The sequence below is a fragment of the Alternaria dauci genome, chromosome 9, assembly GCF_042100115.1.
Source record: "Alternaria dauci strain A2016 chromosome 9, whole genome shotgun sequence".
Lineage (NCBI taxonomy): Eukaryota > Fungi > Ascomycota > Dothideomycetes > Pleosporales > Pleosporaceae > Alternaria > Alternaria dauci.
The window spans coordinates 904,916-932,842 of NC_091280.1; the positions used below are offsets into that span (position 1 = coordinate 904,916).

General features: G+C 49.5%; 7 protein-coding genes across 7 annotated transcripts; 6 read left to right on the forward strand and 1 right to left on the reverse strand.

Moving 5' to 3' along the window:
- Window positions 1-693: 693 nt before the first annotated feature.
- On the forward strand, window positions 694-10,529 carry ACET3X_009004 (uncharacterized protein; the record flags this gene model as incomplete). Its single annotated transcript, XM_069455151.1, has 5 exons — window positions 694-1,040; window positions 1,087-1,181; window positions 1,243-7,077; window positions 7,127-10,159; window positions 10,210-10,529. 5 exons carry the CDS (start codon window positions 694-696, stop codon window positions 10,527-10,529), a joined length of 9,630 nt encoding a protein of 3,209 aa, XP_069303081.1.
- Window positions 10,530-10,715: 186 nt separating this feature from the next.
- Window positions 10,716-12,375, reverse strand: ACET3X_009005 (uncharacterized protein). Its single transcript, XM_069455152.1, has 3 exons — window positions 11,634-12,375; window positions 11,196-11,580; window positions 10,716-11,082 (listed from the first exon to the last, which is right to left on the reverse strand). The coding sequence occupies exons 1-3, from the start codon at window positions 12,118-12,120 to the stop codon at window positions 11,001-11,003; spliced, it is 954 nt and encodes a 317-aa protein (XP_069303082.1). The 5' UTR covers window positions 12,121-12,375; the 3' UTR covers window positions 10,716-11,000.
- Window positions 12,376-12,812: 437 nt separating this feature from the next.
- Window positions 12,813-16,015, forward strand: ACET3X_009006 (uncharacterized protein). Its single transcript, XM_069455153.1, has one exon. It carries the CDS (start codon window positions 14,364-14,366, stop codon window positions 15,987-15,989), a length of 1,626 nt encoding a protein of 541 aa, XP_069303083.1. The 5' UTR covers window positions 12,813-14,363; the 3' UTR covers window positions 15,990-16,015.
- Window positions 16,016-16,721: 706 nt separating this feature from the next.
- On the forward strand, window positions 16,722-17,834 carry ACET3X_009007 (uncharacterized protein; the record flags this gene model as incomplete). Its single annotated transcript, XM_069455154.1, has 1 exon — window positions 16,722-17,834. One exon carries the CDS (start codon window positions 16,722-16,724, stop codon window positions 17,832-17,834), a length of 1,113 nt encoding a protein of 370 aa, XP_069303084.1.
- Window positions 17,835-19,684: 1,850 nt separating this feature from the next.
- On the forward strand, window positions 19,685-21,330 carry ACET3X_009008 (uncharacterized protein; the record flags this gene model as incomplete). Its single annotated transcript, XM_069455155.1, has 2 exons — window positions 19,685-20,447; window positions 20,498-21,330. 2 exons carry the CDS (start codon window positions 19,685-19,687, stop codon window positions 21,328-21,330), a joined length of 1,596 nt encoding a protein of 531 aa, XP_069303085.1.
- A 321-nt stretch (window positions 21,331-21,651) lies between these two features.
- ACET3X_009009 (uncharacterized protein) lies at window positions 21,652-22,208 on the forward strand (the record flags this gene model as incomplete). The annotated part of the gene is made up of 3 exons (XM_069455156.1): window positions 21,652-21,856; window positions 21,906-22,131; window positions 22,178-22,208. The coding sequence occupies 3 exons, from the start codon at window positions 21,652-21,654 to the stop codon at window positions 22,206-22,208; spliced, it is 462 nt and encodes a 153-aa protein (XP_069303086.1).
- Window positions 22,209-25,639: 3,431 nt separating this feature from the next.
- Window positions 25,640-27,927, forward strand: ACET3X_009010 (uncharacterized protein). Its single transcript, XM_069455157.1, has 6 exons — window positions 25,640-25,951; window positions 26,003-26,386; window positions 26,437-26,674; window positions 26,730-27,125; window positions 27,184-27,304; window positions 27,376-27,927. The coding sequence occupies exons 1-6, from the start codon at window positions 25,659-25,661 to the stop codon at window positions 27,510-27,512; spliced, it is 1,569 nt and encodes a 522-aa protein (XP_069303087.1). The 5' UTR covers window positions 25,640-25,658; the 3' UTR covers window positions 27,513-27,927.

The window sequence follows — 27,927 nt, forward strand, 5'->3', positions numbered from 1 at the left end:
CCGCCCTGTAGCTCACGATGGAAGCCATCGCATCTAAACTAACACGCATAGGTTCTCTCGCAATATGCACACCAACCCGTCCACGTTTCTTCATGTCATTTCCGTTCTGTTCTCCTCGTCCAGCCTTGACACATTGATCACTTCTTTGTCTTTCCAGTTCCATTGCGTTGCACAGCATAGCGAAATGCTGGGACTCCGTGGCTTTTTCCGCGTCTCTGTCTTTTCATGATTGGAAGGTAGAAACAACGTTGAATGCAGGCGTCTATGATTCGAGTGTCACGCCCAATCGCGAGACTCAGCCTTCTCTGTCCTCTTGGAGCTGGCGAGACTGAGGCGTTCTCGCTGCGCCGTACAGCGCCCCAGTCATCAATCCATTGGCTAGCATTTCTTTCCCATGCAACCTCTTCACCGGCGGCATGAGGCTGTCGCTCTTGCATCCCGAGAGCAAGGCTCACCGGTCATCGTTCATCGCTGGGAGAGGCCGACTGCGCAGTGCTGTCGCCTAACACGGTGATGCTTGGCGTCCACATCAACCTAGTTTCCTTTCCTCATTGAGTAGTCGTGTTTCCAGCAATAACGCGACCACCTGCCACTCTTGCAACATCGCAACACCGCACCTTCGCCGTTTTGCAAGCTTTCGCATCCGCAATTACCCCGCCCGCTGCCTCGTTGCAGCAGGCGCCCTGAGCCGCCATGGCAGCCGCCGTGCGTGTACCATTTCTGCAACAGCAGTACTACCATGTCGCGCTACCCCGCAATGTGCCTGGCGAAGAAGACGGAAACTTGCGTCGCGTCGAAGAAGCCTTGTTGGAGCGCATGTTGGCCGCTGTCGCCAGACTCGCACCTCATGTCGCTACAGATGTCGCTTCCCATGTCCAAGGACTCCGGGAGACACTACTCGCATGTCAAGTACTCAACGTGGACGGGACTATCGGCAAGGCGGCGCTGATCAAGGAGCTTCGCCACCTGAGCCATCACAAAATGCTTGTTTTGCATGTTGCACCTCAAAATTGCGCTTTGCTGGTATACTCTCAAGAACTGTATGTAATCTTCACATATTAGCATTTACTCCACTGACTCTCATAGGGACCCTGGCGAGCACACAATCGTATTTGAAGCTTTTGAGACATCCGCGACAGCTGACAAGGTGCTTGCTGCCAAAGGTGCCCTGCAATGGGACTGTAAGTGACAGAACCTTGGACTCGATGCTGCACGCATGCTAATCATTGACCTCAATTGTAGTCCCTGGTTGCGCGGTATCTGTACCGGCTTCAAAATTTCACGAAGAGGCTTTCCAGGAAGCTCTCGCCACCTTCATCGAACAAGCCAGCAGCGAGTCTGTTACCAAATTTGCTGCTGTCACCTGGAAGGCAGCCGCAACCATACCAGAGATTCGAGACACCAGTGACCCCGCTCTCATCTCAGGTCTGTTGATGGCTATACTAGAGGCCAATGGCACTGCGGTCTCGGTACCCTGTCTACGCAAGCGCGTGCGCGACACAGTCGTCTTTGACAATGCTCTTAGGCCTTGGAGGAGATCCGCTTTCTACCTGGTCTTACGAGTAGCAGTTCAGCGCTACTTGTATCATCACTTAGGCGCAGAGGTCGGCAGACTCTACTATAAGACACTGATGTGTCTCTTGCATGCACAGCTACTGGAAAATGTGCTCAAAAGGATACCTCTCGACGCAGTCTTCTCATTCCGACAGAAACTAGGCCGGCGCCTCGCTAAGCTCACCTCCGACGTCCACGGTGCCAGCAGGTCGTCCACAGGCAGGTGTACCAATCTTCTGTCATCTTTCGAAGGCAGCTTCGAGACGATCCTGGCCACGACTGGCGGATATCTAAAGCGAGTCTGGCGCAATCACAGGGAATCGCGGGAACGATCCATTCCATTGTTACGCCAATTCGCCCATCCTCGCGAGTTCCAACTCCGCATGACGAACAGCGGCAGGTTCTTGAGAGATGTATTATCTGCACGTCCAACCATTTCCAAATCTGAAGAGCGGACATCTACCGAACACTTGCAGTCCTACCTTCAGTCCAAAGCCTCTGTCAAGCCTTACATGAAAGCTGTTTCCAGCCATATTGCTTCATCAAAGCTTGTCGAGGATGTGATCCTTCCCGCGAAACAATCAACGCAGTCTGAAGGTCTTCTTGTCATACAAATGAGCAGGGTGATCTGTGAATACGTAGCCAGAATCAGCGCCATGGACCAAGCGTACCTCAACCAGAAGAGCCAGCATCTCCTTCATGTAATGGAACTTTGGGTTCTTATGGATCGGGATGCGGTAGCTTGTTATCCCTTACTGGAGGAATACCATCCTGGGTTCGACGCTGATATTTTGGATCCCATTCAACTACTTACGCGCGAGGAGACGATACGCGGTCAAGAGGTACGCAAGTACCTACACTCTCGGTATCGTGCACGGTCGAATGCCGAGTCCAAAACCATCTTCGATGATCCTGCCGATGATTGCTTCGCTGCGCAGTACTTCGACCGCGAAGACCTTCAGGGTGAGCTTCCAGTAATCCGAGAAAAGATTGAACGGGCGGCCGAAATTGCGTGTGACGCTAAGAGCATCGAATGGGAGGAGAAGAGCCAGCACCATGCGCAAACCATCGACAAGCGAAACGAAAAGGAGTGCATCTATGACACTTTTATCGGTCGGGACGGCATGACTCAGTCACGGCATCGGCGGCCTTGCGACTGGCATGAGCTCCATAACGAAGCTAAAGCAATTCGGATTCGGATTCACGAACATCCGCTACCAAGCTACGAGCCAGCGGTCAAAGCAGCACTCTTTGAGCTACAGTGTCCCAAGGTATTTGCTGCGTATAGGGACGCAACATGGCTCTTGCTGTCTACCCTGTGCCACCAAACGACTGAGAAGCTCGATAGAATATCGCTTGTCCGTGAATACTCACAGCTTCGTCAATATGTCAACGAGACCAGCTGTCAAGTGACTCTAGGCTCACACAAAAAGGCCCACCTCGAGTGTCATTACGCCAACTGGGGTTTTCCAATTGGACTGGAAGAGGTCATTCGGACCTGTGGCCTCCAGCCCAGGTACTATGACAGGCTCGGTGCAATTTGGACGAACAAGTCCATAAAGGCTTCCTTCTGGCATCACGTTCCCATGAGACTTCCCCTCAACTCGCCGCTGCTGTCTCTTGAACTTGACTATGCCACGTGGCCAACATCAAATGAAGTCCAAGCAAGCCAAGCCAGGTGTCCTCAAGGCGTTAGTATTCACGAGTTCACTGCGCTTCAAGGTCTTTTGGTTGGCACTCATTCGAGATGGCTCGATCTTCTCAGGGAGATGGGCTCGACTAATCTCAATTTCTCGTCAGAGTCCACCTGGGTGCTCGTCTTGCGTCTGGTGTTGCAGCTAGGACCAGACACGGTAGCAGATTCTCTCTACACAAACGTTCATCGCCTTTTATCAAACGATGGCCTCTGCAGCAAGCTCCTACAGCAGGTTCATTATCGACTCGAAGCGATTCAGCGAAATTGGCGCGAGCCCGTGCAGATGGAAATACTGATTACGATTATGCTCAAAGTCTCTTCCCTGACTCAAAGCACAGCGGTTCGTAACGAAGGCATGGGCCTTCTCCGAAGAGCCCGTAAGATCACCGATGGCTGGCGGAAAGAACTACAACCCATGGTGACCGAGGATCCGAACGTGATGCAGTCAGCCATATGGGCTTCTCTCTTGTGCAAGCGGACAATGCACGCTGACGATCCGCAATGGCAGGATCCTGAAAGCCTTCGCATGTATCTTGATGCTTCTGTCTCACTGCAGTACAACCTGGCTGGTAGCTTCAACGCGATACCATACAACATGCGCAACGCCATCGTACAAGACACACTTTTTGCTTACGATCACCGCGAGATTGTGACGAGAGCCATACTGGCAAACCAAGAGACATTTAAAGCAGCTTTGAAAGCAGTATGGTATATACCTGGCAACTACAGACTCAAGGAGGACAGCTTTCAAGCTGTCCCTGGCACTTGGTACCTGTCATACACGCTGCACTCACTGGCCGAGCAGCATTCATACTTTGTGCATTACAACTATGTCTATGGCACCTTGCTCATCAACGGACAAGAGATGGGAACACTTCCGCAGTCATACCGTATGGACGAAACCTATCAACACATTCTCGGTACCAAGAATCCGATTGTCTACCCTTCTCCCCTACAGGGCATGGATTTCGCGTTATTGGAAGCTGTGCGTGGCCATCGAATTTATCTTGGATATCGCAACAACCGGTTGATTATTCGAGCAGACCATGACGGTCACCTCCTCGAATTCATTCCTAGGCATGTCTTTGGGTTGGAAGGTCCTACACTTGATCTTCCTAGACCATTGGTGGAAGATTGTTACCACTGGCTTCACGTCTCCAGCGGGCATGTCGAGATTCGCCAAGGCAGTCAATGGGCGTCGAAGCAGATGAATTGGTGGATACGCCGGTACTCTTCAGGTCTCTACCATGCTGTCCGGCGATTCCAAGAGCCATCGCAGATGACATTGTTGGATACGGGGAGCGATTTAGTCAAGAGCGTCACGCGGATTTTCTCTCATTTCGAATTCCCATCTCAGATTTTGGTTTTCGCATCGGTCGATGGAAAAGTGCATGTGGATTTGAAGCGGATGGAATTAAGCTTCGACATCAACCATCAAGGCTTATTACAGTCACCAAGACTGGGTTCGATCATTCTGCAAAACCAAGATGCGGGCACCTGGTATGGGCTGATGAACAAGATTGTTGTTCAGTCCATCGCCAATCATCGCCAAAAGAGCATACTGGTACCTTGGGGCGGAATCCGGGTCTCCAAAGACGGGCCTCATGTGTCTGTTGACATCGAAATGGGGCAAGGCGTATACCTCAAATACGCGATCAACGATGTTCTAAGACGTATTGATTGTGCGCCTGAACCACGCCTGCTTTACATGAAAGCTCTGCTGCACGCTTACACGTCCCACGCTATCGCCGACCCGCTGACGCGGCGGACCGGAACGGAGGAAGCCCTCTACCTTCTTCAAACGGGGACTTACCAGCCTTGGAACCCATTGCTGCACGATGAGATAGCCACATTGAATCGCATCGCGGAGTTATCGCCAAAGCGAGGGTACTATCCGCCAGACGCTAGATGCATGGAGACGGTACTGTGGCAGCCCGAATGCACTATCTACATGCAAGACGATCGGTATGCCACTGTTGTCGCGACGATACTGCGAAGATCTGCCGACTTATCTCAGTTTTTCCTCGACCGCGATATCCAAGAGACCATCAAACTGGAACCCGATATCACCCACCTTGCTGCTCGGGCGGCTGGGAGGTCCAACATTCAAAAGAGCAAGAACAATGATAGCCAGGATTTTCCCTACAGCGCACGCGATTCTCGTAGAAGTTCGCGGGATCGCTTGAATGTGCTCGAGGTATCAAAGTTGCTCCTTAACTGGGACTCAACTTGCTCTTCAAACACTTCACTGATCACCCTTCTCCACGATGCTCCAGTTCTGGGTGGCTACGACAAGTATTACCGTAAATTCCTGCTTAGTGATCACCTCGCTGTCGACATCAAAGCCGAGTGGGGTGCGCTCGCTCAGAAATCACTCCAGTGTAGTGTCGATGACAGATTCAGCCTAATGTTTCTTCTCGGAACCATTGCATTCTCGCCGGATGCGGACCTGAATCTCTTGCGTGTTCTCATATCTTTCGCAATGATACTGGAGATACGTGCCATACCAGCCCCTAGCCACGCAGCATACTTTCATTTCCGAGCCGATGGGGCTCCTCCCGCATCTTACCTAATCTCATTGATAGAGAAAGCACGGATGCCTTTCTCCGAGACAGGCTTCAGGAAGCGCTCGCAGCTAGTCAAAGCTGAGAGCTTGCATGGTCCGGGTGTTGATAAAGCCTGTGAGTTGTTGGCTGACTCAATCATACAACAATGGCCAGCTTCCGACATCGACTCGCGGAGATTGGTTGCGATTGACCCTGCATATCTGAACGTTGATCGGGCTCTTGCCGATGTGGCTTCAGAATGGACCCGCCTTACTCGCAATCACGAACTGTCGCTGTATCTAGAGCAGGTTCAGGGGGTTCTCTCGCGCTTGACTGCTCATCAAACGGAGGCCAGCTTAGTCTTGGAGGTAAAATCTCACACGAAACTAAGGTCATCTTCCCTGTATCCGGTACGATCGAGGAAGTATGACGACCAGTCACTCTCAGCCTTGATGAAAGCTCGAGTAATCGATATTGAAGGGTGTAGAACGACATCGCTTCCTCACACCTCCCGGTCGTATGCAGGAGCTTTGACTGTCAAGTCGGGCAACACTACGAAACATCCTACCAGAATGCACAACTTCGTGGGTGTTACTCAAACGAAAAAGGCGCCAATGTATCCACGAATAACTCATCTGCCGCCACGAGAGATTGGAATGCTTAGGAGCATCGTTTCCAACTTCAAAGATCCGTCTTCTTTCGTGCAATGTAGATATGCGAAAGAGATGGACGCGAGTATTGATGCTCTCCAGAAGCACGTCTTACACGCACAAGATACAGCTCATGTCACATTTCCTCAAATCACCACAGCGGATATCTTACCAGCCAAAGATCTCATAGCAGCTGCTGCTGACCACATCCTTTGTTCACTCCAAGATCCGCAAGCGAAGTGGCTGCAGATGGCGGATGCATACCACAAGTTTACAACGATTGAGCTCCTAAGGGAGCTTCGAATGACTGCGGGCACTACGTTTGGCACAGGTATGAAAGAAGCACTTGTGGCTTTTGGAGTGGCTGTAAGCAAGCTTCAGCGGTTACTTCGCATTCAAGATGCTCAGAAGAGGTGCAAGAGCCAGCAAGAGCGGGATGAATGGGCGAACAAGGGCCATGGTAATTGGAGCCCCATGACCTTTCCGGATTGGTTATTGTTAGAGATCGATGGCGATATCCTTCTCCGGGATGAGCAGGTACAAGTCGCCCTAGCAACAGTCTCACCACAGACAAACGAGAACTCAGTCCTGCAACTATTGATGGGCAAGGGAAAGACGTCTTGTATCCTCCGTAAGTGCCGAGTTAGATATCCTGGTCATCATAAACTGACGTTTCACAGCTATGGTAGCAGCTCTCCTTGCTGACCAAGAAAACCTCGCTCGCGTCGTGGTACCGAGAGCTCTTCTACTACAGTCGGCGCAAGTGATGCAAGCGAAACTCGGTGGCTTAGTTGATCGCGAACTGATGCATATACCTTTCTCTCGAAAGACATCGCCTGCCAAAGCATTGATGAGCCTATACGGAAAGCTGCACGCACGCTTGAAGGCTCGCCGTGGTATACTCATCGCATTGCCAGAGCATATCCTCTCGTTCAAGCTGAGTGGGCTGCAACAGCTTTGTGACGACAAACTCGAATCAGCTTCTGTGATGATACAGACACAGCGTTGGTTGGATGAGCATACTCGCGATGTTCTGGATGAATGCGACGTATCCTTAGCTATCAGGACTCAACTTATCTATCCATCTGGTACCCAGACGACAGTGGATGGTCACCCAATGCGATGGCAAGTAACGCAGGCTGTACTCCACCTGGTCAAGGACTTCTCTTCGAGTGTTCAATCACGCTACCCTTGTAGCATTGAAGTGGTTAACCGTGGGGCTGCCGGGTTCCCTCTTCTCTACTTCTTGCGCAAAGATGCCGAAGACTATCTGATCGAGCTCTTGGTCAAGATCATCTGCAAGGGGCAGACTCCGTTGATACTTCCTTGCGCCGAGTACCCAGCTGCTCTCATGAAAGACATACAGGGCTACATCTCGAAACCAGCCGTGCGCAGTCAAACCATTTCCAGAATAACTAGCTTCTTCCGGGACAAACCAACTTTCATGCGCACTGTGAACTTGCTCCGTGGCATGTTCGTACATCGCATTCTGATAACAACCCTCAAGAAGCGCTGGAACGTACAGTATGGACTACATCCGACACGAGCACCGATAGCAGTACCGTACCTCGCGAAGGGCGTACCTTCTCCTACGGCCGAGTGGGGGCATCCCGATGTCGCTATCACCTTGACATGCTTGTCGTTCTATTATCAAGGTCTCAACGTCCCGCAGTTCAAAGAAGCCTTTGCTCATCTTGTTAAGACTGACGAGCCGAGCATCCAGTATGAAAAGTGGTTTCCAAAGGGAATTGACATCCCGAAAGAATTGGATGATTATGCGGCAATCAATGCCGAGGATATGCGGCAACTGGGAGAGCTTTATCAGGTCGTACGCTATAGCGCCTCTCTCATGGACTTTTACTTGAACAACTTTGTGTTTCCCAAGTATGCGAAGACCTTTAGCCTCAAGCTCCAGGCATCGGGTTGGAACCTTTTTCCATCCTCTCAAGACAACAAGGGACCTCGTGTTACCGGTTTCTCGGGTACGAATGACTCCAGGCATCAACTTCCCTTACTGGTGCAACAGCGGGATCTTCCCCAGTTAGCGCATACAAATGCGCAAGTGCCATATTATCTACTAGCACCTCGCAACCAGTGGTATGTGCGCATGACGTTCGCTGATGGAGCACGTTGGACCGAAACAGACCTGATCAACAACCTCGCGAATTCCTACAGCGATATACCAAATAATGGCCACTACTCAAATGGATCTCATCAATTCGGGCGGATCAGGATCCTGATCGATGCGGGTGCGCAAGTGCTTGAGCACTCGAATAAAAACTTTGCCAAAGCTTGGCTAGATGCCGATAAAGAAGCTGCAGCGGCTGTGTACTTCGACGATGATCACCGTGTATGGGTGTTGTACGGCACAGGTAGATGTATACCACTCGTAGCATCTCCATTTGTCGACGATCTGGATCGATGTGTCGTATACTTAGACGAGAGTCATTGTAGAGGAACTGATATCAAATTCCCACCAAATGCGAGGGCTGCTTTGACTCTTGGGCAACATCTGACAAAAGATACCCTGGTACAAGCGGCCATGCGTTTACGACTTCTTGGCCAGACCCAATCAGTCACCTTCTTCTCTCCCGTTGAGGTTCACCAAGGGATATTGGATCGATTACCCAAAGGGACTAGCGTTTACCACCAACCGACATCAGGTGACGTGCTTCGCTGGGTGTTCGGTCAGACTTGCGACACTATGGAACAGCTAGAACCGTCTTATTTCGCTCAAACCTTGCAGTATCTGCAGCAAGAGCAGGCCAGGTTGGAGCATCCAGAATATTTGCAGGATCCTTCATCACGAGAGGCTTTCCTCGCCACTGTTCGCATCAAAGAGGCTCTTTCTCTGAAACAGCTCTATGAGCCAAGGGGCGAGCTCCATCGGCGTGCTGCTGCTGATACAGCCACCATCCAATGGAAACCTCCGTTACACAGCATCTACGCTGAGCTTGTGGATCGTAAGAAACGCTTCCAGGATCGAGGTTCCGCTGTCCATGCATCAGCGCTAGAGGAAGTGGAGATTGAGCAAGAGCGCGAGGCCGAGCGTGAGGTGGAGATTGAGGTTGAAAACGTTCGCGAGGTTCAACAAGTCCTTCTATACAACGCTCACAAGACCAAAAAGCTGCACGAAGATATCAAGCATTTCGCAGCGTTCGGGCATCTTGTTCCAGGAAGCGATGCTTATCAGCCAATGTTTTCGGTGCTAGGACGAACGACTTCACTGGGCCACAAGCATACGGTGAATTCATCCATGAAGTCAGGCCTGTGGATCTCAGCCGAATTTTCGCGTACCATCGAAATCTACGCGCCCAATGACAACTATATCCGACCTTCCCACTGGGTTCTCTGGAGTACAGTCGGTCAACAAGCGCTTCTTATCAGCCCTGAGGAAGCCAATCAGCTCATACCGATCATGCAAGAGCAGCAGCAAGCATTGCTGAATGACGGTAGCGTTCACCTTATCGTCTACGCTGCACCTGTCACTAGAAGGATGCTTCAATTCAACCAGCTGGACTACTACGCGATGCCAGCTTTACCCACCAACTTTGAAGCGCCTATCTGGCTTCGGGTCGAGATGGGTCTTTTCGCCGGGCGGCTCTACCTAGAGTGGGATGAGTACTACCTACTGCTTGAATACCTTGGTCTTGATGAGAATCTATCTCAGCATCCCGAGAAGGATGCGTTCGCAAAGAAGCCTCTCACCTTCGGTATGTATGTCGGACACGTAGCAGGTAATGGTCTACTAATACAAGCACAGTACACGAGTGGCTGGCTCTCCGCCGCAAAGGTCAGGACTTTGAGCATACTCCCATGGGATTCGTTACTGCTGGTAAGCCGCTTACGGAAAATCATCCATTCTTCCGCAAACTAGCACACGGAGACGATCCCGCCCTACGTCAGCATGTCGCCCGTGCAGTACCCGGTCAGCTGGATGCTTTGGAAGATGAGGAGGAAGATGATGATCATGATGAGGAGGAGTTTGTTCCTGCTGTTGAGCATGTCGACGACTCTGAAGGCGAGGACGAAGATTTTGCATCGAGTGACGAGGCATTTGTTGATGCGGAGGATGGGGAGTAAACTTAGGCGCTCAGCGCGCCGTTTGGCAAATGTATAATAGCACAATAGCAACACGTAGAGGCTCATGTGTATTTCGCAGTTGGCTGAAGGTACTGACTCATCTTATGCAAATGTGACAGGTGGCAACTAGAGGTTTGTGGAACTCCGACGGGTGCGAGGCTAAGGTATTGTGATTTGCCGAACCAGCCGACTGGTAGGTAATAAATATTGCTATATCCATATAGTATGGTACAATGAAGGGTATCTCCGCATCCAAGGTAAGGGTACATAAACCTGCACGTCCTGCACTCAAGACCTCCTTGGCCTCTTACTCCTCGGAACCACGTTTCTTCTCCATCGGCAGTGTGGCACTGCCCCTTCCTTCCGGTTGTGCGGGTCTGCTGAGCCACACCTTATCGCGCCAAGCATGTCCAAGACATGTAGTGTGTGTATCGAACTCGGATCAAGCGAGGGGACTGCGCTAGTGGTGCCTCATACGGATTCGGTCGAGTTGACGCGGGTGTACATGGGGGAGCGCGACGTCTTCCACACGGCGAACTTCCTCACTGCGAAACTGCACGGTATAAGTCTACATTCTCTCACAATTGGAAAAACCACACTCTTCGACGCCACTCCGTCTATCGCGCTTCCACGGAACCAATTGTGACTATATAGAAATAGACTTACTAGAGGACGAACAGCACAAAGATGAGGACGAAGATGTTGGCGACGGGATGGGAGATGGTCTGGTGCAGCATGCTCTTCGCACCCGACGTGCGGTCACCGCGCTCGGCTTTCTTGGCGAGGTCAATGACCCATTGCGCTGCCTCATCACCGAACAGATCGAAGTAGTTCAAGTGCTTGGACATGTCTTTGTTCTCGCTTTGGGGTGCACAAATCGGGTCGCCAGGCTGGCAGTATTCGCGGAGCTTTCCAGCATCAGCATAGGGCTGGAGTCCTGCATTCTGCTCCGCTGTTCGTGGTGCGCCGCCATTTGAGATTTCGCCGCCGCCGTGGGTGAAGGTTTGGTTTGCGGATCGTCGTGTAGGGCCGAAGACGACTGCGGCTGCGACTGTAAACGTGTCAGTGTACATTTTTGGATTGGATCTGATAGCCGAAACGTACTCTTGGAGCCAGGCGCACTTGCAATGTCCATGGCTGGGTTGTCTTCTTGAGTGCATCCCCATAGCGGACCACCACCGCCACCAAGCACATCGAGCATGACGCTTCCACCCTGGCTGAAGCCCATGACGATCAGGTGGCTGTCTGGGCATCGGGCAGTGTAGTTCCTCATCTGCTCAGCGCCATTGATGGCGCCCTCGTGCGAGGATATGCACCATCGCTCTCCACCGTTCATGGCCCAGTACTGTACATCCTCATATCCGCAGGCCTTGGGGTTTTCCTTGGTATTGAGGGCGTTGCACACTTTACCGACAGTCTCGATGACGTGACCTGGGTAAGGCGAGGTAGAGCCGCGGGCGAGGAAGTGATGGTAGGTCTGGCATTCGTCCGTCTTGAGGGCTTCAAATTGTGGACAGTCTTCAAGTTTGGTGCACACAGCGAATGCGGCGGAGGCGTAGAGAAGCGCCGAGAGCGCTATCCGGGGTATCATGGTGGCTGTGGAGATACGAGAAGGCAAGAGTGAGCGACGTAAGAAAGAGCGACTCGGTAAGGGTAGGTGGAGCGGTACGTGTCTCGGAGACTGTCTATGGAGAAAACAGGGAAATGGGCGGGATGGCTGCTCGAACAGACGACAAGGGAAAAGGCGACGACGGAAGGTGAGAAAGCAGAGACATCACGTCGAAGATGGGTTGGACGGGGCCACCCATCTCTCGTTTCATCTCCTGGCGTTCCTGGGGAAAAGCATGCGCGTACCGGGAGACGCCAAGAGGACAGTCGACATGCTTGATACTCCTCCGCGGCCCTGAATGGTTTGAGAATGGTCAAGATAGCCGTCAGCCAAGCTTTTTGGCGCCTTCCCGCTCGGAAAGAACGGCTGCTAGTGCACGCGTGCGCCTGTCAGCCCGCCTCACAGCCACACCAGCGCCGCACCTTGGGCAAATGCTGCCGAGCGCGCGATACGAGCGGACGAGGCGCGAGGCTTGTACGGCGAAGAAACGAAAGTCGTGTTTTGTGAGGCGACCGAACCGCGCCAGCTGCAAAAAAACCATCCCACGGTGCAGGTGGGCCAGGTGGAAATTGTAAAGGACCCGTGAGAAAATCAAAGTCGCACATGACTCAGCTTGACGCGTAACCCGAAATGCATGCCCACTCAATAAGGGGTCTCTCATCAACCATCCATCCCTTCCACCCACGCAACCTGTAACCGAGGATATCCACGATGGCATCCCCCAATGATCACAATTTCTCCTCGTCTGACCTGTTCACTCGAGAGATCGCGGGGAATCACTCGGAAGTCTGCACGATAATCTGACTGATCTGACAGCTTTCCAACTTAACAGGGCCATCCAAGAGCAACACTTTCGTCATCCAGAGCGACATGCCAGCAGCAGAACACTGCGCGATCCATATGCGACTTTCCATGCGACTTCCCACGCGACTCCATCTACGGCCAATTGGTACCTTGCAGCGGAAATGGAGTGATGATTGATGTATCGCAACCCGCGCGAGCTGCACTGTCTGCCATTTCCTTCACTCGTAGGCCAACGCCGAGGGCTTCTGCAGCTCTGTACTTGACAAGAGCGACATCGATGAAGAAGAAATGGCTTCCCATTCAAACACCGCCATTCCATTCGCGTCGTCTGGCTCGTTCTGGGCTGTGATTGTCGACAGGCCTGCGGAGCTGTCAAAACGCATCGCAAACATCTGGCTTCGAGGTTCGTCGCGCGACGCTGCCCTTGGCCATCACAACTCCTTCGCCATGCCAAACGTCCGTGCGTCTAGGCTTCCCACTGCCTCACTTTCAGTGGATGTAACATGGTGAGATTGAGGATTGCGCCCGACGTTTTACCGCGCGAAGTTTTTGCATCCACTGCCAGTGCGATCCAGCGTAACCTTGTCCCGGATGTCTTCTTCCTGTCTCCTGGCAGAGTTGGCCCAGAAAAATCATTCGACGTCTGTTCATCGTCTGAATATTCGGAGAGTAGCTGGCATTGGGAGTCCGCTTGCACCACTCGCTTTCCGAGGCTTGGACATTCATCACAAGTTGCCCAGACCTATGACGATGGTGGCCAAGCTACCGGATGCCACACCGGCCTGCTTCGGCACTCGTCTCGCGTTATCGAATGCGGCTCTCGCTAGCGCCCTCGCTCCCGACGTGGATGAACATTAGATGTCACCACGACCCTTCTCCGCATGCCATGCAGCTTTTGATAGGAACGGGATCGTGGCAAGGCTGCGCATCGTCCGGAAGGACCCAGCGTGCCGCACTTGCGTGTTTCGCCAAACACCAACTCGGTCCCTTTACTAACAGCTTCATCTATACGGCATCTGGGGAGGCCCACATGCCTGAAGTGGATAAAAGAGCCATTTGGACTGCACGCTTCCAAGAGACCCTGCAGCGAGTGCCACCAGCTATTGGGTGCACAGTCCCCGTTAGAGTTCGGACGCATTTCTCACCACGCTATCAACAGCTACTGTTCTTGGTCCGAGTGCGATGTGCAGCAGTACGTAATTCTCCATGTACTTGGATTCCTCCACATTGCGCTGAGACCATTTCATCTCTCTTTCTTCATCCTTTTCTTTATCTGCTCAGCTTAGCCTGCATCCAACTTGTTCATCAACGAGCTCCTTTCCTCAGTTCGTCCTTGTCATTTTCTTTTAATCCTCCCATCCTCACTATATTCAGTACGAAAACGATACATGCAGGCGTAAGTGCTTGTTGAACTCCTAACCATGGACCACAAAGATCTCGCATCTGCCCACGGCGACATTCCCAAGCAACACCCAAATGAACTTAACGACAAGCCCAACGCTCTCAATGCCCTACCCATATCTGCCCAGCGACCTACACTTGCCCTTGCAGCAGACCCGACCCACGATCCGCAAGACCCTTTGCAACAGAAGAAGCACGGAGACCCCGAGAAACTCGACACCTATTCCGAAAACGATACCAACCTAGGCGACGTGTCTGACATTCAGAATGCAAGCAAACGACCCACAAGCAGTGCTGACACCAAGAAACTCAACACCACACAAACTGTCATCATCTTCATGACGAACGAGATTGGAATCGGCATGTTGTCATTGCCGGCCGCTCTCAACACCCTCGGGTTCTTCCCAGGCATCGTAGCCATCGTCGGCATGGGAATGCTTAGCTTGTACACCGCCTACAACCTCATTCAGTACTGGCGCAAGTATCCTTACATGCTCAACATTGTCGACTATGGACGCGTCCTTGGCGGTCCTTGGCTCGAAGCCGTCTTTGCCGTTGGTTTCTTGATTAACATGGCCCTCATAAGCGCATCGGCAGTCGTCACCATCTCCATCGGTCTCAACACTGTAAGCGACCACGCGACCTGCACGGTCGCCTTCACAGTCATCGCAGCCATTGCCATGTGGGCTATGTGCGTACCCCATAGCATGCGCTTCGTATCATGGGCGTCTTGGCCCTGCACCATATCAGTCTTTGCGGCCGTAATATTCGTCATGGTCGTCCTTGGCGTACAAGGTCCCCGGAACGCAGGAGCACCACTCAACCTCAAGGCCATCGGGAATCCCACTTTCACGGAAGCTGTCGCCGCTTTCTTGAACATCGCTTTTGCTTTCAGTGGAAACCAGGCCTTTCCGACCGTCATTTCTGAGATGGAGAACCCCTCTCGTGACTACCCACGCGCTGTCACAATCGAAAAGTGCGCCGCTACCACGATCTACGCCGTTGTCGCGGCTGTTGTCTACGCACTTTCTGGTGAGTCGGTCGCCTCACCAGCGCTAGGATCTCTCCAGCCCTTAATGGCAAAGGTTGCCTACGGAATCATCTTCATTGGACTTCTCGGAACCGGTTTGGTGTTCGGTATGACCGCCGCGCGCTACTTGCAGGTCTTCTTCTTGCGCGGGATTGGCACTCGGCAGGCCAAGAAAAATGGAAGCTTCAACGAAGAAAGCTCGTCTACCTCAGAGACATCGCGTGGCCGCCGCTCTTCCGTCGCTATGAGCCACATTGGTCAGAAAACCGAATGGGCTGTCTGGATCTTCTCCGTCACCCTGTTCTGGGTTGTCGTCTGGATCCTCGCCAATGCCATTCCAGTATTCAATTCGCTGCTCAATATTTCGGCTGCGCTTTTGCTGTCATGGTTTACTTGGGGTGTCACTGTGTTGTTCTGGTTCCATCTCAACTGGAACGGCAAGTGGCACTCAAGCAAGAAGAATATTGCGACAGCCGCATTCAACGTGTTCATCATGTGTGTCACCCTTTTCATGGTGGTACCTGGCATGTATGCCAGTATCGACGCCTTGTTGAACGTTTTTGCCACTACGGACGTCAATGGTGCCTTTACGTGTGCAGATAACAGCATTTTGTAAACGATTGATGCTGCAAGATAAATGAATCAATATTTTAATTTCTACCGTCTCCATAGTAGCCTATTTCAAATACTTTCGTCACATTGTATTGACTTACTCATGATACCATTTGTCTTGTCTCCATCTACACGATATCCATGATGCAACCCAATGGTTCCGAAGAATACTGTCTTGCATTTTGCGAGACGTTGGCTTCGGTACCGAACGCACAAGCCTTGCTTGAGGTTTTCAAGATTAGCTCCCGGCCACCACCGAAAAACGACCGCAACTGCCGAACCACAATCCCTGGACGTATCTTCAAGTTAGAGCACATACGTCCGGACTACGATGGACATGGTTCCTACAGTTTTGACACGGATTTGACATGTCCGCGTCGTGAGTACCCATGCCAGAAAACGTGGTTGAGGAATTACATCACCGCTACATCATGCCGACAATCCGCTTCCAAACATCACGCCGTTTTGCCTCCCATATTTCAGGGTCTAGTCTGTCTACTTCCGAATTTGTGCTACCCATGCAGGAACAACGGCTGCGCATAGGCTAGGAATCAATGTAAGGATCATTGCCGCATCATACAAGGTGCTCGCCCATGCTGCCGACGACTTGCCGTGGCCTCGATCTGGCTGACGCGCGAGTATAACAATACGCGGGAGGCCACGAAGCATCGAAACCATATCCAAGTATTGATTTTTTTACTACATATCTCTACTCAAATTACGTACAATTGCAAAGATGCAGCACGTCCTACAAGCTGGTCTTTCCTCGGGGATGTCAGCCGTAAGTGGCATCCACAGCGGCAAGCACACCAAACCCAACCCGGTGGACCCTTCTTTTGATGGCCTTGCCGCCGTAATGCCAGAGGATTGGATCCCAACCGCGGACACCAAGGTTGTATACAAGGGCAAGAACGGCGATGTCCACGCACCGCCACTATGCATCGGCGCGTGGTCGTGGGGCGACACGTCGACCTGGCACTGGAGGCCTGAGGAAGAGCCACATGTGGCTGCAGCCTGGAAGCATTGCCTCAGCAAAGGCGTCAATTTCATCGACACTGCCCAGGTCTATGGTACAGGAATGAGCGAAGTAATCTGCGGAAGATTAATCCAGGGCCTTCCTAGAGACAGCTTCTTTATACAAGACAAGTTCTTCGTTGTACCACAAGCAAAAGATATCCTTCACCCTACAATGGCGCCACTGAAGAAGCTCGAGACCTCACTCAAGAACTTCGGTCTCGACTACATCGACATCTACCTCGTCCATGGACCCATCCATCTCCAGACCATTCCCATGATTGCCAAAGGCATGGCTGAATGCGTGGAGAAGGGCATGACCAAGACCGTTGGCGTAGCAAATTACAGCCTCGTAGACATGATCAAGATGTCGGACGAACTAGCCAAGTACGGCGTCCCCCTTGCTATCAACCAAGTCGAATTCTCCGTGCTCCGCCGCGAACCCGAACTCTCTGGTCTCCTCCAAGCCTGCAAAGAACGCGGTATTGTCCTGCAGTCGTATTCTTCGCTTGCTCAAGGCCGTCTCACAGGCAAATACACGGTAGACAACCCGCCGCCAAAGACATATCGCTTCTCTAGCTATGATATGAAGGATATCGAGCCGGTCAATGCTGTGCTGAAGAAGATTGCGGATAAGCGCGGTGTACCACTGAGTGCTGTGGCGTTGAACTATAATTTGTGTAAGGGAATCACACCTGTTTGCGGTGTGAGGAAAGAGGAGCAGGCGGTCAACAATTGCGCGGCGTTGGGGTGGAGGCTGAGTAACGAGGAGATTCGGGTGATTGATAGTGTGAGCTTCCAAGGTCATACTACGAGTTTGTGGCAGCAGGGTTAGGAGAACAATATGTCGGGGAAATGACTTGGAGATAGCATGTAGTATTAATTTGATGATACCTCTTGTTCAAAGTCAATACTAGTGTGTTGGTGTATGCAGTGAGAATGTAATTCCTACAGTCCTGCATTGAAATATGATGAAGTAGTGCCGTTGGGCGGCTCGAAAGGGAAAGTCAGCGTCATGCAGCAGACATATTGACTCTCAATCGTTCACCTCCTGGTAGACTCATAGAACCAATCTTGTTCGCGTCTTGCTTGGCACCCAATTGGCGGAACAAGTGGCAGTTGTCCGCCTGCGTGTTGCCAGTCCTTGCTCCAGTGTGGTCGCCAGTCGGGATCTGCACTTGGGCGATCATCTTATATTGTATAGATTGTATGGTTTAGCAGACCGATGGGATTGTGGGACGTCGACTCTTTGCTTGCAGAAGCATGCGCTTGTAATTGTCCTGAAGCACTAGAAATTTAAGTCGTGTGGCGTGTCTATCAAATGGAGAATAGCTAGCGCGTTAGCCTGAGTAGACATGCAGAGCTGTAACCTGGAGAGCAGTCCGTTGTCTACGGAAAGAGTACTGTTGTTACCGCCGAACGATCGAGTCGGAATCGAGAACTAGTACCGATAAGCATATACATCTCCGGCCCTGCTTTGAGTCAAGCCACGTCGGAGTGAGTGCCCTTGTATCTGACTGGGAACTCTCCACATGGAGAAACAACATCCGATCCCCAGAAGTCGCCGAGACACTAGCAGACGACACCAGGGCAGAGATTGCGCGTTGGAGAGCGAGAAGCCTGTGTTGTATATCAAGACCGCTGAGAGTGAGTTTGTCGATTGGCGCAGTGTTGCCAACGAATGGACTCGAAGCACCTGTGGACAGCTGTGCGTATCTATGAACAACAGAGCCTTGTCTCTTGTTATTAGCTCTGCTACAAACACATAAAATCCTCAGGTACAAAGAGACGAGAGCTTAGGAGGTGGATTAGGTTCACATTGGGCCGTTCGTTGCTCATCCTCATTTCCATATGTTCAACCACTAGGTCGTTGCACCGTGCCTTGTACGTGCTTGTTGATCGCGTATCTGTCATTTGCGTTTATGTGCGATGCATCCGTGTGTTTTGTGAGGGGTTCGTGAAATTCTTTCGCCTGACAGGTCCTCTCCGCGGACCGTGATATATCATGACGTCGGGGGTAAGATCTTTCCGCACCTCTAGCGGGGTTAGGGTGCGATATGTGGGCAAGCTCGCACGCGTTCAGATGGCCTTGGTTCAAACTAGGAAAGGAGAACTGGATAGTTCCGCTACGGGTGCTCAGCTGACCGATGCTCTGTCTTCGGTGAATTTGCTAGTCTTGGTAGTATGTTATCCGAGATGAGGTGGTGGTCGAACGCGGGTGGGCGCACAAATAAAGTTGCGTCGCGACCTTGGTGAAGCTGCAGGGAACGAGCAGACGCAGTATCCGCACGCACCGTTCCGAGGACTACCGGCAGGGAGAGAAAATGCGGGCATGATGCCAGCCGATGGAGATATGAAAGTGCCGCAGCACGTGTAGATAAGATAACCATGGTCAGAAGTGGAGATATGGACGCCGATCAGGGGTAAAGCACGTACCCCAGCCTGGTCATCCCGCTGTGATGGTAATCTTACATGCGACTTGATTCGCCCAATGCGTTTCATCGACCGTGGAACAGGCTTAGCCCTCATTTTCACTAGATGCCGCAATCCTGGCCGGACAAACATAATAGCTAGCTGACACCCCAAGGTAGATTGTGCCGGCTTCCTTACTTTTGTACGACCTGCCCACGCACGGTGCTAATCCTAGAAGCCACACACATTACGTGGTGGTGTGGGAGAGTAACCATGTCGTTTTTGGGTGACCTTTTCAGCTGTGGTCGGGCGAGACGGACGCGCGAGACGTCGACAGAGCCGCTTGAAACAAAAAACGCGACGCCCGAGCCCGTCAACGCGCATGGAACTACTGCAACCACGGCGCACCCCACGATTGAGAAGCCCAGCGCCATACCTGCGTCCCACCAAGACGGTATCGAGCGCGTCGCAGGTCAATCGCAAGCCCATGTCCAGCCAGACGGCGAGAAGCGCAGCGGCGCGCTAACCCAGCATGACGATGTAGAGCTGGCTGTCATGGCGGAAAAATCCAAGCCGAGTGCGGGATGGATGGTCGAGCAGAGGGTGCTTGTTACAGCTACGCCCACCACCAAGCAGAACACATTTGTGCCAGAGCCAAAGCAGGAGCCCGAAGAAGAGCGCGAGCAAGAAGACGAGACACGCGCACCTACCCCACCTGTTCGTTGCGCCACGCCAGAGCAGGAACCATGGAACTCAACTCCCGTTGCCCAAGCACCAGAGCCTGAAGTTTCCGACATCGCCATCACTTCTCCTGTTCAGTGCGCGACGCCCGAACCAGAGACTCATGCGGCTACCACAGATGCAACAACAGTATCTGAGCAGACACCTGAGCCGGCTGTCACGCTCGACCAAGATGAAACCTCAGAACCCGCGCTCACCGAGGCCGCCTCGTCCATTGTTGAACTCGATGATGCCGTCGAGCATGTTCCGACACCCAAGAAGCCTGCGCCAGTCCAGCTGCTTGACCTGCCACCAGGTATGTCAGATCTCAGTTGCCTTGCTCATACATACGCTGACAAACCACAGAGATCAGGAACCGAATCTACGAGCGCATGAGTGAGGAGGCGCCCATTAGGATGTGTCGACACGATGATCCGGCCCTGGCTCAACGCGAAGGTGAACCTGCGCGCACCACGCGTAGACAGTACTACGGTCTCACTCAGGTTTGCCAGCAGATCCGCAATGAGTTTATGCCGATATACGCGAAAAAGACGCACTACATCATTGACCTCTGGAGCCAAAAGATGAACCTCGTCAAAGTGGTTTCTCTCAAGGGCCAAGTCTCCTTGGACATTGACGCGGCGTGCTTCGATATGGAGCCCATCGACTTATTGCCGCTCATTCGATGCCTTGTCCGCACACGCCGAACCGACTGTCGATTCACGTCTACCGAGGGAGTCGTCTTCCGCAGCATCTCCGAAATTGTTGGCGAACTCAACAAGCTTCTGCCAAGCTCCGAGAACAGCAACCAAAGCTGGTTGACCGCGGTTAATGGGCCAATGAAGAGGATCGATTTGCATTTGTTCCCCCACGACGACATCCGACAATACTACCGATTCCGAGGTGCCGAGCCGCTTCTGCGTGTCGTCTACCCATCAGCCGTGAGCGAGGAGTGGATGAAGCGGGCTTCCAAGTCTGAGGGCTATGAAGCTTACTTGCAGAAGACTGGATTGGACAAGTTTGAGATGCACGTTGTCGTCGGCCACGCCTCTCGAAGGACTACAAACGAAGGCCGCCTGCCCCTTGATTGGCGCATGAGCTACCAGCTCTCGAGGCACTCCATCGACCGCGCCCCTCGCATTTCCATGGATATCGCAGCCGCTCGCATGTCCATTGACAGAGCCCCGCGCATGTCATGATGATAACTTGATAATGTTTCAATCGAGAGCGTGCCTAACTCCTAGTGCTTACGTTTCGCACCCTGCGTGTGGATCGGCTGCCATGTTAGGTATAGCCTTTTATGATTTCTACGAGGCGCAGCGCCCGTTTACTTGTAATGTTTCTATGGGAGGACAATGTACATGAAGACGCACGTTGTCAAAAGTGCGTCAGGCGTCCCATGACGAATGATGCTGATCCGCAGCTGTTGTGGGCGGCCTCACTGGATTGTCCCTATTTATGTTTCTCCGTATACCCAGAAGTCAACCTAGTGTATTTTCCTCATCTCAGCTATTGCAATCATGAGTGACAAGAAACCAGAAGAAGAGCAGTCCGCAGACCCAAGATGCACACCCAATTACGATACCAGTGATTCACTCCAGCAGGAGATTACGCGCGTACTCAAGGATTTCAAGAACGACGTTCTCGGCATCACATTCCTCGGCAACGACGGCGTCTTGCGCTCTTTGACTGCAGATCGAAAAGTATTATCTGCACAAGGCCTCAGTAAGCCTCCCTTGTACGGTAACGGGCCGTTATTGATTCAGTCATACAGGACCTGAGCTCATCCAAGCTTTTCTGAGTCGCTTCCCGGAAGAGTACAGGGCGAAAATGACAAACTCGGTGTTTGCGGATGGCACCAAGACACCCAAGGAGAAGTGGTACGAGCCAGACCCAGAGAGCCTGCCGGCACCGTTGCCGCAGGAGAAGATTGAAGAGGTCAAAAACCAATCCGAGGAGCGGAAGAATATACTGCGGAAGCGATTGCAAGAGGACAAGAAGTGAGTCGCGATAACATGTTGTAATTCGGCTACTAACAACGCAAAGCCTCTTGGATGTGACCGGTGTGCTTGCTTGATTGTGCAATTACAAGCGCTTGGCGAGCTGCAATACTAACATGACATACCTCGTGCGAGACGAGTAAGCCTTTCAATGATAAGAAAAGTAAAAGACCGATATCTTGATCCACCCTGCATGTTAGCGCGAAGACCTGTGAGCATCTCGGACCTCGAACCTTTTTGCCAAATTGCAGCAAAACCCAACTAGCTAGATTGTCTTCGTAGGTTGGATCTCAAGAACATTGATGCTATGTCTTCAAATATCATCCTGATTCGGGTATAGCGATCTATACCTACAGACTCACCTCGGCCTCTAAACTCGGTGGTTTTAACAGATATGCTCAATACTCGAATCAATTTGAAAGCGTTGGCCTACGATATCGGGACCTCTCACTAGTAATCAGCAATGATTAGAGAATAGTAGGATTGGCAGTGCCTTAACAGTGTGTTCATGTAATCGTTGGTGCATTTCCTTGCGGACACCGCCTGTCATCTTCGAGCTACTCAACTTTACTGGTTATGGACTCGAGTGGACTCTGAATATTACTTCAATTCCCCCCCCCCCCCGGGCCTTAGGGATAGGGCGTACAGTGTTATCTTATATTATATTACTAAGAAATTTTAAAACTAAGCCTAAACTATCCTAGTATATTTAGAAGTCTCTTTTTACCTATAATACCTCTTTATCTATCTTTTATATTATACCCTATACTACCTTAACGTCCCTACTATTACGATTACTACTAATACTACCTAGAGATTAAGTAGAAGCTCTATTATATTATAGTAATTATATTTTAAGAGCGTAAGTACTACTACTATTATAATTATAGTTATAGTTATAGTTATAATTCTTATCAAGTAGCTATAAAGCCTATATATTAGTAGTACTATTACCTAAACTCCTTTATAGCTACTATATACCTAATAGGTCCTATTATACTATATCCTTAGCCTCTTATATTAATATTATTATTATTAAATTAAATATCTATAACCCTATTAATACTTACCCTATATATATAATTATTAGCTATACTTACTTAGCTTTAGCCTTTATAGACTTTTTTTATTATTATAATATATTTAGATACTTTTTTTAAGATAAAGCGCTAACTAAGTAACTATAGGCTTATGTTACACGGGGGTAGGCTATACTTCTCTAAGCTCGGTCTGTACTAAGGCGAGATAGACTAAGGCGGTAGTCCGTAAGGTAATGTAGGGAATAATTAGGTGGAAAAGAGTTATCGTTGTTAACTAATGTTATACGATACTAATTCTATAAATAATAGAATAACTAGTTAATAATCTATATAAGAGATAAACTATTTAAGTTAACTATAATAAGTATAATAATAAAATCTATCTATCTTATATACTTATTATAATCTATTCCTACTATTATAAGTTTAACCTACTATTATTAAGAGTTATCTTTACCTCTAATAGCTACCTTTATATACTAGTCCTACTATTACTAATAGCTTTAGCTTAGTATAATAATATATTATATAAACCCTAAGCCCTACCTTAGATTAGTAACCTTCTATTATAGCTATCTTAATAGTCTTCCTTCTTATAGCTTATATAATAAAAGGAAATAACTCCTTATTACCTTGTAACAGCTTATATAAGTTTATATTTAGTACTACTATTATATATATAGTATATTATAAATACTAGATACTAAAGATATATAGTAGTATTAGACGCTTACTAGAGATAAGTAGTAACCTTCTAATATATATACTATCCTTTACTATCCTTTATTATATCTACCCTTTATAACCTTTATAGTTACCCTTTATAACTACTACCTCTTCTTAAGAATAACTACCTAAAGCTACTACTATACTTTTAACTTTAACTAGAAGAATATTAGTAGTAATACTATCTATACTATATTTTTATATCTTTATAATATCTATTTAAACTCTCTCTCTTTAAGCTTAGGATATTAATCCTCTATTACTTATTTAATATTAACTACTTACTTATATAGCTAGGCTTAGGTTTCCTACCTAAAGCCCCCTTAGTTAAGGAGAAAGATATAGCTAAATATAAAAAGCTTATAGCTATAGTACCTATTAAGCTAAGCTTTATACCTAACCTCCTTAACTATCTTCTACTATATCTATATCTTCTTCTCCTTAATAGTCTCTTCTATAATAATATTACTAATATAAGTATTAATCTAATCCCTCTTAGATACTCTACTATCTTAGAATATATAGTAGAACTCTAGTAATTACTTATCTAACTTATTATAGACTACCTTAGGTAGCTCTTAAGTATATATAAGGCTAGTATATTATATATTAGATAGATTAATTAGTACTTATTTAGTTAGGGTTTTTAGGCTATAATAAAAGACCTCTTAGAGGATAATATAGAGGAAATATATTATATATATAAGTTTTTATATAATATAATTCTTAATAGAAGTTTTAAAGGAAGTCTTAAAGCTTATAAGTTAGTATTAGTATAAAGGTTAGAAGTAGCTAAGCTTTTATAAAAATATATAAAAATCTAAGTAAGCTTAATTATAGTAAAGATACTATATCCTCCTCCCTTTATAATATATTATAATTATATTACTAGCTAATACTAGTAATCCCTATTATACCCTCCTAAGGTTTAATAGGTATCTTTCTTTAGTTACTTTTAGTAAATTTTTTTAACTTTAGTTTTTATATATAGATATTAGAGCTTTACTACTATAAAATACTAATTAGTCCTATATTTAAACTATATTATTACTTTATCTTTTTTATTAACTATTATAACTAATAAGTAGAGGGATAGCTACTTTTTATCTGTTTTTTAAAGTTCTTTTTTAATGATACCCCTACACTTGCAGAAAACATAAAATCATTAGGTATAGTCTATAGTCTGCCGAGGTAAATCCTATGGTTAGATGAGCTGCGCTCTCCATCCTGAGTTGCTCGGCCGAGCTACATGATGTCGTCATCACGGCTTCTCGATATTTCGTTCCTCTAGTCTCCCCCCTCCCCCTTTGCTTCTCATCAACACACCAAACATTCGCATTTATCAGCTTCTTCTCAAATCACTGAGCTCGGACATGTATACGTGATAACATGTTGCTTCGGACGTGCTTTGCGATAAGGCTCAAACAAGCACGCCACTGCTTCAGTCCTGCAGTGGATGATCAGTAAACGCAATAGCGAGCCTCGGATCGCTAGCACACAGCCAATCAATGCCGCCCATTTGAATCTAACTAGGGCCCACGCTATCTCTTATTATACCCCAACGGTTGGCGAGTATTACAAAATGCCAGAATTGAAAATGCGGAGCTTGGTCTTGCGGCCTTATTGCCGGCTACGCCCAGTAATCAGATGGCAAAGTCTAGTGAGTGATAGCACGTGCACTCTTGCCCTACTACATATCCCGGGAAGTGCCAACTTCATTCGATCTGCGTTGTCCTCGACCTCCATACCGGACTCCCCGTCATGAGCTCTCAACACCACCAAGACGGACATGCGACACTTACCCATGACCCAGAGAGCGCCCTTGCTGAGAAGAAGGAAGAGTCCGATTCTGAGCATCAGCCTCCATGCCAGGCTGCGAATACCTTGGAAGAACAACGCGCTGTCGAACGAGTAGCGGATGGGGATGAATCGAACGCAGTGCCCATTAGCTCTTTGGACTGGGATGGCCCTGATGACCCCGACAACCCACACAACTGGTCTACATTGAAAGCAGCTTACCATACCATGATCCCAGCCGCCTTTGGGTTTGCAGTGTAAGTTCTTGACCGATTCTACTATATTACCGGAAAGGACTAATTGTTTAGCACATTCGGCACATCTGTATATTCGCCCGCAATCACAGACGTGATACGCGATTTCCAGGTGTCGCGCACCGCTGCGCTCGTCGGAGTCACGGTATATACGTTCGGTCTCGCGTTTGGGCCAATCTTTTCCGCACCCTTTAGCGAAAGACAAGGCCGAAAACCTGTCTATTTAATTTTCTTCCCCTTGTTTATGCTATTTACACTTGGTGCGGGCTTTTCAAAAAGTTTTGCCAGCTTCATCGTATGTCGGTTCTTTGCAGGCACAGCGGGTAGTCCAGCGCTTGCTGTTGGTGCCGGGACGAACACAGATCTATATCCACCACATAAACGCGCCCTAACTACAAGCTTGTTCTTGATGGCTCCCTTTGCCGGGCCTGCAATTGGGTAAGTGGTAACTACGATCATGGAATTTGCAATGTTGATGATAGTGACAGGCCTATTGTTGGAGGGTTCATCGCGCAGTACAAGAGTTGGGAGTGGACACAATGGTGCATCATCTTCCTTGCTATGTTCGTGTATGCCACCGCTATACCATCGAGTGAAACCTACAAGCCGATGATTGTGAAGAAGCGAGCAGCAAAGCAAGGAATCGTAACCAAGGATAACACCTCAGATCTGAAGAGCGAAATATTAATCAGGGCTATCCGGCCTGTTCACCTAATTTTAACGGAGGTATGCCTGCCAGTTCCTGTTCAGTCCCTACTATTCTTTGGCTAACCTTGTGCAGTCGGTCGTGTTCTTCTTCTCGCTCTATACAGGTTACGCCTTTGGAGTGTTGTTCCTGTTCTTCGCCGCTTTCCCCTACGTCTTCACGAGGCCGCCGTACAATTTCACGCCCTCCCAGTCTGGACTCGTATTTATAACCATCTTGGTCGGTGTCGTTTTTGGAGGCTTAACTACGATTATTGTCGATCGCACGCTCTATCAAAAGAAATACCGGGAGGGGCTCTTGAAGGGCAAATCGAATGTTGACCCGGAACATCGCTTGTATGCTGCAATGGGTGGTGCCTTGGGCATGGTCATCGGCTTGTTCTGGTTCGGCTGGTGCGCTGATCAGGGCGTTCACTGGGCTGCCGTTATAATGGGAGTTATACCGTTTTCATGGGGTAATACCTGTGTCTTCGTACGTTTTATCATGACTCGGACTTGCGATACATTGGCACTGACAAGCGTTTATTTAGGCATCCTCTGCACTGTACCTTTCGGATGTATATGGCTCAATGAATGGTGCATCGGCTATAGCGGCCAATGGAATAGTCAGATATATACTTGGTGGTGTCTTTCCACTTTTCACCGTACAAAGTATGCCTTTATACGCAGCCATGACGGCTCGCAATCATAGACGATGTTACACAAGCTGACATTTATCTTAGTGTATAACGCTCTCGGTATCGGATGGGCGACGTCTCTGCTCGGTTTCCTCTCCCTAGGAATGCTACCCATTCCGTTCCTGTTCTTCAAACACGGACCCGCGATTCGTGCCAAGAGTAAATTTTGGGTCGAAAAATGACGCGATTCCATGGATTCCGCAGCGTTAAACCCCATGCTTGAGTTGTCAGCCACGGTAGCGATGCTAAAGGCTTTGGTTGTGCCTGGAAGCAGATTACCAGAACGCCTTGTCGTTCGCGCTCATGCAATCATGCTTCGATTTGTCTTTCGGTATAGCCCCTGCAATCACGCAAGCTCTGCGAGACACTTTGGGGTCGCACTAATGTGTTAGGCGTATCGGTAGAATGGCGCAAGGAAGAAGACCAAGGGACGTGACCTCGGCCGATGGGCGGCTTACCATTTTGAAGTCTGTGCCCACTACAACGTAATCACCAAGCACAGTAATCTTGCGACACGCGGCTTTGTGTTACATAGAATTAAAGTAATTTAAATAATAAACGTGCTAGTAAAAGACGTAAGTATAACACTATTAAAAG